Source organism: Dysidea avara, chromosome 9, assembly GCF_963678975.1.
Source record: "Dysidea avara chromosome 9, odDysAvar1.4, whole genome shotgun sequence".
NCBI classification, from domain to species: domain Eukaryota; kingdom Metazoa; phylum Porifera; class Demospongiae; order Dictyoceratida; family Dysideidae; genus Dysidea; species Dysidea avara.
Genome location: NC_089280.1, coordinates 11232697 through 11244674, shown reverse-complemented (window position 1 = coordinate 11244674; position 11978 = coordinate 11232697). Strand labels below are relative to the sequence as shown.

The 11978-nt window shown below is 38.4% G+C and overlaps 1 protein-coding gene and 1 long non-coding RNA gene across 2 annotated transcripts in view; one reads left to right on the top strand and one right to left on the bottom strand.

The window, feature by feature from the left end:
* Positions 1-1495: 1495 nt before the first annotated feature.
* LOC136265635 (stathmin-like) lies at positions 1496-3076 on the bottom strand. The gene is made up of 4 exons (XM_066060539.1): positions 2746-3076; positions 2211-2580; positions 1937-2158; positions 1496-1881 (listed from the first exon to the last, which is right to left on the bottom strand). Exons 3-4 carry the CDS (start codon positions 2078-2080, stop codon positions 1606-1608), a joined length of 420 nt encoding a protein of 139 aa, XP_065916611.1. The 5' UTR covers positions 2081-2158; positions 2211-2580; positions 2746-3076; the 3' UTR covers positions 1496-1605.
* Positions 2966-11978, top strand: part of LOC136265636 (uncharacterized) — a 28582-nt gene continuing 19569 nt past the window's right edge. Inside the window, exons 1-2 of the long non-coding RNA XR_010705640.1 lie at positions 2966-3180; positions 3248-3327. This is a non-coding gene — a long non-coding RNA (uncharacterized lncRNA). The remainder of the gene's footprint in view (positions 3181-3247; positions 3328-11978) is intronic.

Sequence of the window (11978 nt, the reverse complement as noted above, 5' to 3'; positions counted from 1 at the left end):
TAGCTATGTATGTGATGTGGTATTTGTGCATGCTGAACTATGGCATAGGATGCCACGACATAGAAATTTTTATGTCACATGTCATAGAGGTTTATGTCATGATAGTCGTATGTCACGTCATGAGCAATTCTTAAAGTTTCACAACTGAAGCTGTTACTTATGAAACTGTATAGCTGGCTATTTTGATTCAAACATGCAAAAATAATATACTTAAATATCAACAATATTAACTAACTATTTGAGTGTACAGCCACTTCAAGTATTTGTTATTGACATCAACATCCAACATTGTTCATACTTATTTGTTGATTTTTCACATATTTATTGCATCAAATTTGATAAAAATGAATGGAAAAGTGTGCATTATTAGGAGATATTTATGTCATGAAAAAGAAGCTTATATCATATCATCGAACGTATGTCACAACTATCGTGGCATCCCTACTATGGCACTTATAAAAATGACCTTCAAATCATACCCATACATGAGGTGACAGTAATACATCCATTGCAGTCTTCAGATAACACGAGTAAATTTATGAACCCCATTCATTTATACCGGAGTTCTGTTCAACTAAGTTAATAGATCATACTGTGTAATGGACCTCTATTATCCAGGCACCTCCATTATCCAGACAGCCCAAGTAGTTTATTGACCATAATGAAGTTTGGTTTACATGAAATGCCAAGGAGGGAGTCTAAAAGGTTGCTGACTGTTTACCTGTTAGGTGGCTTGTTTATTCTACTAGTAATAGCTACCACTTGGTTGTTAGGTGATAATACATTTAACATCCCAGGGAATGAGTGACCATGACTGCTCTGCAGTGACTTCCTCCTCTGCTAACCAACTGACAACATTACTTGTATAGTATTAAAGTCAGCATAGCATGTATTTCTTAGTTACAGACATTTCTACGATACAGACAGTTACCAGACTGCCTGGATAAGAGAGCTTACACTGTATACCTATTGATGAATTACTCTAATAGAACAGTCGCTTATGCTGTTCAACGTCTTATGTATAATTTTTATTGAATATCCTTATAAATATACTTGTATGTAACAACTCTATGCATGATGTGATAGTCATTTACATGTTAATTTACTTGTGCATGCTGAAACATGGCAGCTCATCAATGAGAATTATGGTAGACAATTAGATAACATCATCACTTTAACCCTAGTGAGGTGAAAGTTCTGTTCATTCACCTCACTACAAATACTCGAGCTATAACATGACATATTTTTGTGGCTACAATCCAATTGCAGTTAGAAAGAATAAAGCTAGAAAGCAATCATTATAGCTGTGTCTCATCAGGTTCATGTCAGGCTCATTACTAGAGTTATGATCATAATATATCCAGAGTAAAATTGTCATCATGTACATGCCCACATGTGTGGTAAAACCTATACCACATATCGATACTTGCATAGTATAGAATATTTAAGTTGAATTTCTTTTAAAAACTGACACATTATAATATGAAGACAGACACAGACACAAACACACATGCACACACACACACACATAATTAAGTCGGGTTACAAAACTAGTCACAAAATCATGAAAAATTCTTTTCATTAGGAGAAGGAGGAGGGGTGTGGCTAGTTTGAGTGCTCAACTGGCCATGGTGGAGGATGAAGTGGCTTGATTTTGTTGGCTTCAACGGCTGCCGTCACCTTGTTGTTATTCTCTTTAAGACGATTCCTTAATTCACGGAAGTGGTTCTCCCTGTTCTGCTTGTTAGTACTCATTTTCATATCAAGCTCTGCCTTAGTCTTTTCAATTTGTGCCTTTTGAAAGGCCTCCAGAGCATCCATAATTTGACGGTGATGCTCAAGTTTCACTTGTATCTTTTGTTGTCGTTCTTCCTCCAGAGCCTACAATAGTGGAACGTTTGAAAACATTTTAAGTACAATGTAAACTTTAGTTTACCTTTCTACGCTGCTCAGCTGCATCAATTTTAGATTGTAAAAGTTCCTTGGTCAGGTTGGATCCCTTTTGCTTCTTTTGCAGACTACTGGGTATCTTCTTGCAATTGAAGACACATCTATCATCAAATATAATTTCGAATGCCATCCCTCCCCTTGAGCTTGGTCTCTCAGTGATTATATTTACACCTTCTACAACCAGTTGTGGAGCAGACACATTGGAAACCTAGAGAATACATGTTGAACAGAGAGAAAACAAGTAGCTAAGGTTTTATAACCTGGACCACTTCATTGCTATCAGTAGAGCTATCCTCCGAGGTAATATGAATTCCACTGTCCTCTGGCCATGGCTTGTTTACTGTGGATACCTTGGCATCTTTATCTGACTTGAGGCTTGGAAAGGACTCAGAGGAGTCTTGTGAGCTCTACACATGTGGCTTGATAAATAAAGAAACTGGTATGGTTGTGGTAGTTTGTTGCCTTGATGTCTCGCTTGATGTGTCCTTGGTCCAAGCCTCCTTTACCTTTGTTATACAGGTAGTTGGAGTACCTCCCTTGATCTTGGCTCTGGCCTTGGTGACCCCGACCGGAGTAACCTTGCTTTTAGATGAAGTACAACCCATCTTGAGTTTGATCACAATTATAAATCTGTAAAAAAAAAATAGAAGTGAATAATACAAGATAGCTTAAAAAAAAAAAGAATCGTGTATCGGTCCACAACACTTGCTACATCATTACCACTGATAGCATAGATTATATTCCCCGACTACCTATAATCTATGCTGATACTATAGCTACATCTAATGACTCTACCTCAGACTGGCTCAGTCTCAACAAATCACCGATCACTATAGAAGTTAAAATGAACTCTTTGTGATAAAATGACTTTGGTTAACAGTAACCACCGCGAGAACACAACTGTAACGTTACGGCGCACAAAGCGTTTCTGTTGCTAAGCACAAGGCTACCAATCAGAATTAGCGAAAACTGAATTGATCACGTGCAAAATGCAATGCTTTGAAGGATCGTCATTTTCCTGATAATTTTAACGATGAGCACACTTGTCCATTTCTGGGAACACCGTGCAGCCGTGGGTTAGGCTGTTTACCGCAGAATTAGTAGACACGCGTTTTATACGGAATTTCACGGATATTTCAGTTCCATAGCAACCAAAATATTCCGGTTATCGGTGCCTCATGTCAGTCAGTACATGCATGGTCAGTACGTTATGGACTAGACAACTACAAGGTAACGACATTTTAAAACCCAGTGTAGCTAATTTAACACGTTGTGCTTGTTTCTTTTGGTTTACTAGCACAATTCGTTCCGTGGTTGCGACAGCGACAGAGACACCACCACTGACACGTGCTGTGCAGCAGGAATACTGTTGTTCAGGTACATTGTGTAAATGTATATATCATGAACCACGATAGTGGGTTCATAATAGCAAGAGTTAATAAGAAGTGATAATAGGGATAGCATGTTTTGTTGTTTTTTTTTTGTTGCAAAAACTCTAATAGAATGAACGCCTAAAAACCACCTTGGAAAGCATCCTCCAACTCAAAGCTTTTTCCCAGGGCTAGATGGACTGCCCTTGCCTACCGCCCCCAGTACTGGCTGTCAAGTGCTGGTTCCAACTCAGAACAACCCTCTAGTGATTATTTGCAATGAGTATTGGTCCACTAGTAAGTATCAAGTGAAAAGGAAACAGTATGTGTATTTGGGACTGAAATTAGCCGTTTTGTTCGTATTATTCTCATGTACAGCAAAAGTTATCCACCTTTTCTAAAAAAACTATGTAGCCATGCTTACTAAGCCCTTCTGCGTGTCCATGACCAATTAATAAACCTGTATTCCACAGATTGCCAACCACCCTGCACCTCGAAATTGTTCTATTTTCTCTTCCCCATTCACTGTTGGTGCAGTTCTGTATACTAAATAAGCTACATAACAATAAAATTGCAGGATTCCGTTGTGTGAGCTCCTTTGGGTTTTGTTGTAGCGTTAGTTAAGTGATAACTTGGTTACCCCTGCAGAGAGGTGCGAACACCATAACAACCTCAAAGCATGTGTTACAATAACTGTTACTGTAAACAAGGATGATAGTGGCTAGTTTGATGCTACCTTTAAAGACTTCGTGCAGGAATACTGAGCAATACACTATGTAGCACCAGCTATGATTGATTTATTTGTAAGTATCGCGAACTATTCAGTATCATAAATAGTGGCTTTATTATCGATTGTGATACTAAAATTGCAGTATCACTCAGCCCTAGCTGATACCAGAGATTAGTCATTGCTATGAATGTAGTTTCTATATACCATATTTCCCTTGATATTTCTTTCTACTCAAAACCAAAAGTGGGTGGAGTCAGTATATTAGTCTATTTGTGAGAGCCATAATTGTCTGACTGCATTGTGTAAACAACATGGCTTCATGCTGCTGATAACCTGATAACCCATGGTTTACACAGCAATGGCGGATCCAGGATGGGGCATTTGGGGCAAATGCCCCCCCTCAAGAAATTGCATACAAGATGGAGATACTCTAATAGAGCAGTCAATTACTCTAATAAAGCAGTCCCAATGTTCATGAGGCAGTGTAGCTTACCTATGAAGCTATAAATAGGATTTTATTTTACATAACCAGGGCTCAACCCAGAATATAAACCTAGAGGGGGCGAAGTAAGTCACTTCGGATTCTAGGGGGGTCTGGGGGCATGCTCCCCCAGGAAAATTTTGAAAATTTAGGTGTAAATATACTCAATTTTGGTGAAATTTTACTGTGATGCCATTGAATATTGACCATTGGATTAAACAACTTTGGGATCAATTAAACCTTTCCATTTCTCAAGGCTTTAGGTATAAACCTAGGGGGGGGCAATAGCTAACCCAGAGGGGGCCTGTGCCCCCCCCCGCCCCCCCCTAGATTAACCCCTGATAACAGACGTGATATAGTTGGTAAGGATAACTAGCTATTATTGTTGTGACCTTTTTTTTTTTTTGGTCTTCAACTGGTTTTCAGCAAGTTTTTTTGGTCTTCAACTGTTTTTCAGAAAGGTGCCCCCCCTCTTTCCAAACTCTGGATCCGCCCCTGCACAGCTACACAGTATCTGACTTTGTTGTTGTGTGTGCATGCAGATTAGCTACTGTACAGTAACTGTATTATGATGTAGTATATGTGAAACAATTTAATTTATTTGTAGATGCCAGATATTGTTTGTGGGAAGCCATATGCATTCATAAATGTCTATTAGATCTACTGTGTACCATAATTATTCTAGTATAATAGTTGTAGTCCATGCATCCCTGGAAAATCTGCATGATTCTTATTGTGTACGGTCTTGGCTGCAATGATCAATGTACAAACACTGAATATTTAACTTATATCCTTGTCAAGAGTTCCATATGTCTTGTGACAAGTAGCTAGCTCGGTATCATCCCATCTGGTGAATATTCATTAACAATGCATGAAGATACTACAATGACTAAGAGTCCTAACACACATGATGTGAATCATGTGATAACACCTGCTCAACATTTGGAATGTGTGTAATGTGTCTTGTCCACAGCCAACAGTAGTCACATAAATACTCTAATAATGCAGTTATGTTTGTCTGATAACAACAAAGCTTACACTGAACTTGACAGCCACTAATGTAAATTGCTATCTACAACAATTATCATTTTCAATACAACAAAGCTATTACTGGATTAATAAAAAGTGCACAAACTAGATGAATAAAAAATTGAAAATTTTAAAAAAGGGGAATAGGAATCGCTGAAAAAAGCCATGAAACAAGTCAATCAATACGAGTCCAATAAATTTGAAAGTCCAATAAATTTGAAAAAAGCCATGAAACAAGTCAATCAATACAACGAGTCCAATAAATTTGGGACGTGTGCCCAAATTTATTGACGACTTATCGTGTGGGTGATAAAATCACCACGAGTTATACATAGTGTGTTATAGTAGGACTCTCTACTGGCAGTGACCTTTTCTTCTTCTTTTTTTGGTCTTCGGTCGGCTGTAAGTTGAGTGGAATCTGAAACCCGCCTGAAAACTTGTAGATCCGCCACTGCTTCTTGTTTCATGGCTTTTTTCAGCGATCCCTATCCCCCTTTTAAAATTTTATTTTTTATTCATCTAGTATATGTAGCTGTTCAACTTTTTGTGTGACTCCCGTTTTTAATTGTGTAATGTGGGTGACGTACCACATCATACTACCTTTATGGCTCCATAAGACCATTAATTAACCCCTCTCACTCCAAATATGTAGAGGCAATCTACTACTTCTAAACTGCTAAAGCTTATCAACTACTGGTATAAGGAAAAGTAAGAAATTTAAGTTCAATTAGGTACCACAGAAAAAAGTAGAAAAGTAATATATAATAGCCTACATGTATTGGTAAGACATAGAGTGCTAGGACTCTTCAGTGGATAAACAACCCTGAAGGAATAATGGCTGAGGTAGTTATTACATGTTTTACATCATTCCTGAGGGGTGTGTATCTATTGAATTGTTTGTCTTAGTTATTTAGACAATTAATGGCCCCTGTAACTGGAATTTTGTTAGTATATGTTAAAGCATTGCCGTGAGTGCTATATGAAAAATAAAGCAGGAGGCGTGTGGCTGAGATGCTAATAAAGCACAAGGCAAAGCCGAGTGCTTTATTAGCATTGAGGCCAAATGCTGAGTGCATTTTTCATATAGCATGAGCAAGGCAATGCTTTAAATGATTTATGGAACTTTCTAGTTTTAGCTTGCAGCCATACACTAGGACTCATAATTAACACACGTTGCACGAATTATTAGCAGCCTGAATGCACACGAACTAATTAAACAAAGTAACTCACATGTAGTTTAGCATGGTAGACATTCATTGCGTATTTTGGCAGGTTTTGGCCATTGTCAGCTATGTTCAACCCATTACCCAGCAGTACGAATCAGCAACTGTTCGAAAAGCACCTTTGCAATCAAAGTAGTCACTATGAAAAATACAAAAGATTCCTGTAAGAAGGGAAGCCATAGCATGCTACCGCCAAATCAACACTTCGTTGTTGGCAAAGATGAATGGGACACAAAGGAGGACACTGGTAAGTCTATAAAGAATGCATTGTACATACTGCGGTATGCCAAAAGATACCTCTTGGGCCGAAGTGATGTCGAACAGTGAAAAAATCAAGCCCATAGCCTTAGCCGTTATCGAGTTACACTTGTCTGAAGGTATCAGTCAGTCAGTTACTCTGTCAGTAGAAAATTCTGTAGCAACTTGTTGAAGACGTTTTGGGTCGATCTGAAAGCTTGTTTAGGCTTTGTTTTACCTAACCAATACTGCCTCATTGTTGTCAGGGAAAATTGAAGCTGATTTTTGGGTGATTTGTTTTTGTGGGCCACGCCTACTTTGTGGTCCAGTACTATCGTACTGTATGATAACAATAGTTACAATACTACCATACTATATGATACAATCAAACAGTACAGTCATACTGTTTAGTTCTGAAGTGATGCATGCCATTAGAAAAGTCGCATCTAAAATTCATCATGGAAATATCATACACAGCAAAAATCAGCACAAGAAAACAGTCATCTGGATATTGAATTTTTTAAAAATTGCCGTAGCTTTGAAATTTGTGTGCCTGCCTGCCTGCCTGCCTGCCTGACCACACCAGCAAGGCTAGAGGCCAAACAAGGCAGCGCACGGCCACCATTTTATGCCACAGCAGCAAGCTCACTGGTAGAATGTGCCTTTTGTAGTTCTACCGAATGTCTGCTGTTGGGTTTGGTTCATTTAATTCATGAGTCATTAATCACAATGACAATCAGCAAAGTATAACCATCACGCGAATCATTGAACAACTTACAACAAACAAAATTGTCATGCGCATACTGGCCTATCACATCATTAAATATTATATCACACATAAATACACACACACTCTGCCTTCTGTGCTTTGCTATTCCTTTTGTCTTCAATTAAATGGTCCTCTTTTCTTCATGAAAACCATACAAAAGCATTAATTTTCTGTATTGACACTTTCCTTGAAGAAGTATATTTAGACACCACGAAACTATTTGAGGTGCTTAACAGACTGTACGTAGTATTGGGTAGGAGCTAAGCTGCACTTTTAAAACAAGTACCACGCCTCCTTAAATAATTATAACAATGATAAATAGAACGCGCCACGACAACAATCTAGCTCCACATAGGAAACAAGGCATTGTTGCACACCCACTGGCTTGATCTACTGCATAGCTTAGTGGCGAAATTGAGATAATGTAATACAGCAGTAACATCCACACGTGTATTTCATAACTATTCTGTAACAACAAAAAAGTTAACAAAAATTTGATTTAAAGATGAAGTAGGGTTCCAGTAATAAGAAAGTAGTGAAACAAGAGAATCCTGTAATCACCATCCCAGGAGTACTGTTGAATGGCTTTATTAACCACAAGGGTTCTTGGGTTGGTAAATGTATAGAACTTGTATATTAGGAGAGTTGTAGCACTGTCATGTCATTTGTGTCATTCTATTGATAAGTTGGTAAAATTTTGCAGAGAGGTGGATGAATCTCTACTACCGCCATGATCTATTATTCACCAAGTTATGGACTATTGTACTTCATTGGATGTGTCACTTGACTTTTCCTATTGTGATTCTATATGTGATGTTCTTCGTGGGAAGCAATTACATTCTCTAAATTCACCTCTGTTGGCAAAGCCCTTTCACAATCGTTTCTTTTGCTTTATAGGCACTGATGTCTACATTCTGAAACAGAATCAACCATCCTTGCTATCTAGAATCAAGTTATAGCAACTAGAGTAATCAAATCAAAAACAATGCACAAATCAGTGCCTTCACTGTATTGTAGAGTGTATGTGGACAAGCAGAGGAAACCATTGTTCATTTGTTGTCGGCTTGCCCCCCACTGCTCACCTTCATCAGCAAAATTAAGTTGCTGCAGCTGTGCATTGGCACCTGATGAGGGTTGGCACCTGATGAGGGTTGACACCTGATGAGGGTTACTCCTTTCCTAGATCTGGTGTTCCCATAAACCATCTCCAGTGCTAGAGTCAAAGATGTTGTGGAATTTTAGCTTATATAGTGACCATAATCATAGCAGCAATCATCCCAACATTGTGTTACTTGACTACCAACAGAGTACAATTTACTTTATGGAAATATCATGTCCAGCAGATGTAAATGTAGCATTGAAGGAGGAAGAGAAGTTGTTGAAGCATAGTGATCTTGCTGCTGATTTTCAACAAATATATGGAATACCATTGTGTTTGGCTGCATAGGTGCAGTGTCTACGAGATGTTTAAGTCATGTGAAGAAAATCCCTGGGTTCACATTAAAATTATTTGCTAACCTCCAAAAAGTGGTACTTATTGGAACTATTCACATTTTACAAGCAATTTAATTGTACTGTTATCTTATGTTCTGTTGAACAAAATTTCAGCTTTTCTCTCTGTACTTGTTGTTGCACGTACATGCTAATCATTTTGATGAAATTGCGTAGTAGAGAATTGGATAAATTCTTTACCAGCACGTCGCTCTGTAATTTCCCAGGCTGGGGAGTATTGCCATTCATTAGGGGTGCCATTTGAATGTAATAGCTGTGATTATATGTGGAATGTAATGTACTTTGTAGAAAGCAGCCTTATTTTGGCAGTCTCTTATGGTTGTTTCTATTCTTTTGTTGGTACAGAGGATGTGGATAAGTAGAGAGGCTTTGTGTGGCACCTGGATTCAAAAACTAAGTCGACAATTGTTGCAATCCTTAAGATTTACTTTAAAGGGCTGGCCAGTCTTGGTGCTCACACAAGCCACCCCCAGTACTGGAATCGTCTGATGTGAAAATGCTATGGGGTTTTGGTTTATTTACTGACCAGCTGACATTGTGGTGTCTGAGAATCAAATTTATATTTCATAGAGATATCTTTCCCAGCTGATATTAATGTGGCATTAAAGGAGGTGGAGAAATTGACAAAGTATCATGACTTGGCAGTAGATTTTCATGTATGGAAAGCAAGTTACGATTGTGCCTGTTGCACCGGTGTTGTTTCAACAGCATGTCTTGATTACACTAAAAAGATCCCAAAGTTCTTCCCAAAACTGTTTGCTAACCTACAGAAGGTGACAATTATTGGAGCAATTCGCACCTTAAGAATGTTTCTGCTCAATTTCAGGGGGTTAATATAGTTACTAATCATCTTATGTTTTTCATTTAAACTTGACGTCAGTTAATTCTCTGTACATGTACATGCTAATCATTTTGATGAAAAAGTAGTAGTAGTAGCACACAAAGAATGATTGGTGAAATATCCAGGGATTCCAGCTATTTTTTAAGCTTAGACTTGTACTAATTTACTATGGCCTTATGGTGTGTTCTTAAACAAGCATTTTCCTATGGGGTTTGGTAAAGGTAAATAGTACCATTGGGTTGATCTTTGGGACAACGTGAGTTGTACAGCTGGTAAAGTTATACTAAGCATCTTTTAGAATTTGCTTTGCTCACATGATGTATCACTTTTATTTGGAACACAATTATGATTATGCAAGGTAACTTGGAAATATCTTATTTATAATACAGATACGGAGAACACCAACTGAGTTCAGGATTGAGAACTGCTCAAATTTCTGCAAACCAAATATATGTTTATGTCTTGGCCAGCTTCCTGCAGAGCTCAGTCTCTGTACAGCACAGCATGTACAAACTGTTTGTACTGTAGTAGTCCCCATTAGATTTGTGAGGAGGAAGGGTTTGACTGCTCTTAAGCAATTGGCCATGGCGGTGGATAGAGGGGCTTTGCTTTCTTAGCTCCAATGGCTACCATCTTCTCTCCTTAAGATGATTTCTCAACTCACAGAAGTGATTCTCCCTGTCTATTCATTAGTAGCCATTTTCATACTTAGTTCAGCATTAACCTTTGCAATCTGTGCCTTCTGAAAGGCTTCCAGAGCATCCATCACTTGTTCAAGTGCTCTTATATTGTTCTTCCTCTATTATTGGTAGACACATAACATTTTAATACAATGCATGTAAGCTTTACTTTTTTACATTGCTCAGCTGAATCAAGTTGAGCTTGTAAGCTTTCCTTCATCAGGTTGGATGTCTTCTGCTTGTTCTTTAATCCCTTTGGAATATTCTTACAGACATTCTTTTCATCAAAGTTAATGTCAAATGCCATTCCTTCCCTAGAGCTTGGTCTCTTAGTGATGTTCAGATTCTTCACATCATCATTATCACCATTATTAGGTAAGGTTGATTTTTGCTGCCACTGCTGCTTTGGAGGATACCTTACTGGTGGATGTAAGCTTACACCTATGCCTGGAGGCAAACTGATCAGGCACCTATGAGAATGAACGTTGAGTGTACAGGCTGCAATTATTATTTTGACCACTTCTTGTCTTTCCAGAGTAGAATTCTCCTTGATGATTTCTACATACTGGTATTCTTTGGTACTCTCTCCCTTGGTCATGAAAACTCCACTATCCTTTATTGTGAGCAGTTTTTCATCAGTGTCAGAGTCTTGTGAGCTCTATCCCCATTGCTTGATATACATAGAAGCTGGAATTGTGTCCTTGGTCCCTCTATCCTAAAAAAAAGCACCCAAGGAAAATGTCAGGACCAAGTAGGCTCCTCCATGCCCCCAATCACAAAAAATAAAGGAGGCTTGGAAAGCACAACCCATCCGGCCTATTAATTTAAAAAAGAAAATGGCAACATCAGGTGATGATTAGCTACCTCTCAACAAATCAATAACAAGGCACACATAAACATTTTCTGTGGTTAATAGCAACAGTGCCACCAATCATTACTCTTTATACTACATGTATGCATTAGATGCATGTTACAGCTCAGTTCCAAGGTACCGCCATAGACACATTTTGTCTGCATTTGGCTTGTGTCTTGCCTGCGTTAGTCTGTACTTGTCTCATATGTCTATATGAGACATGTACAGATGTAACCGTAACTCGATAATAGCTAAGGCTACGAGCTTAATTTTTTCACTGTTCAACGTTGCTTCGGCCTGACA

Excerpts from the sequence above, each read along its gene's own strand:
- LOC136265635 (XM_066060539.1), bottom strand. The coding sequence starts at position 2,080 with ATGGCATTCGAAATTATATTTGATGATAGATGTGTCTTCAATTGCAAG. Across the intron at positions 1,882-1,936 it reads CAGCTGAGCAGCGTAGAAAG|GCTCTGGAGGAAGAACGACA; the intron begins GTAAACTAAAGT and ends CCACTATTGTAG.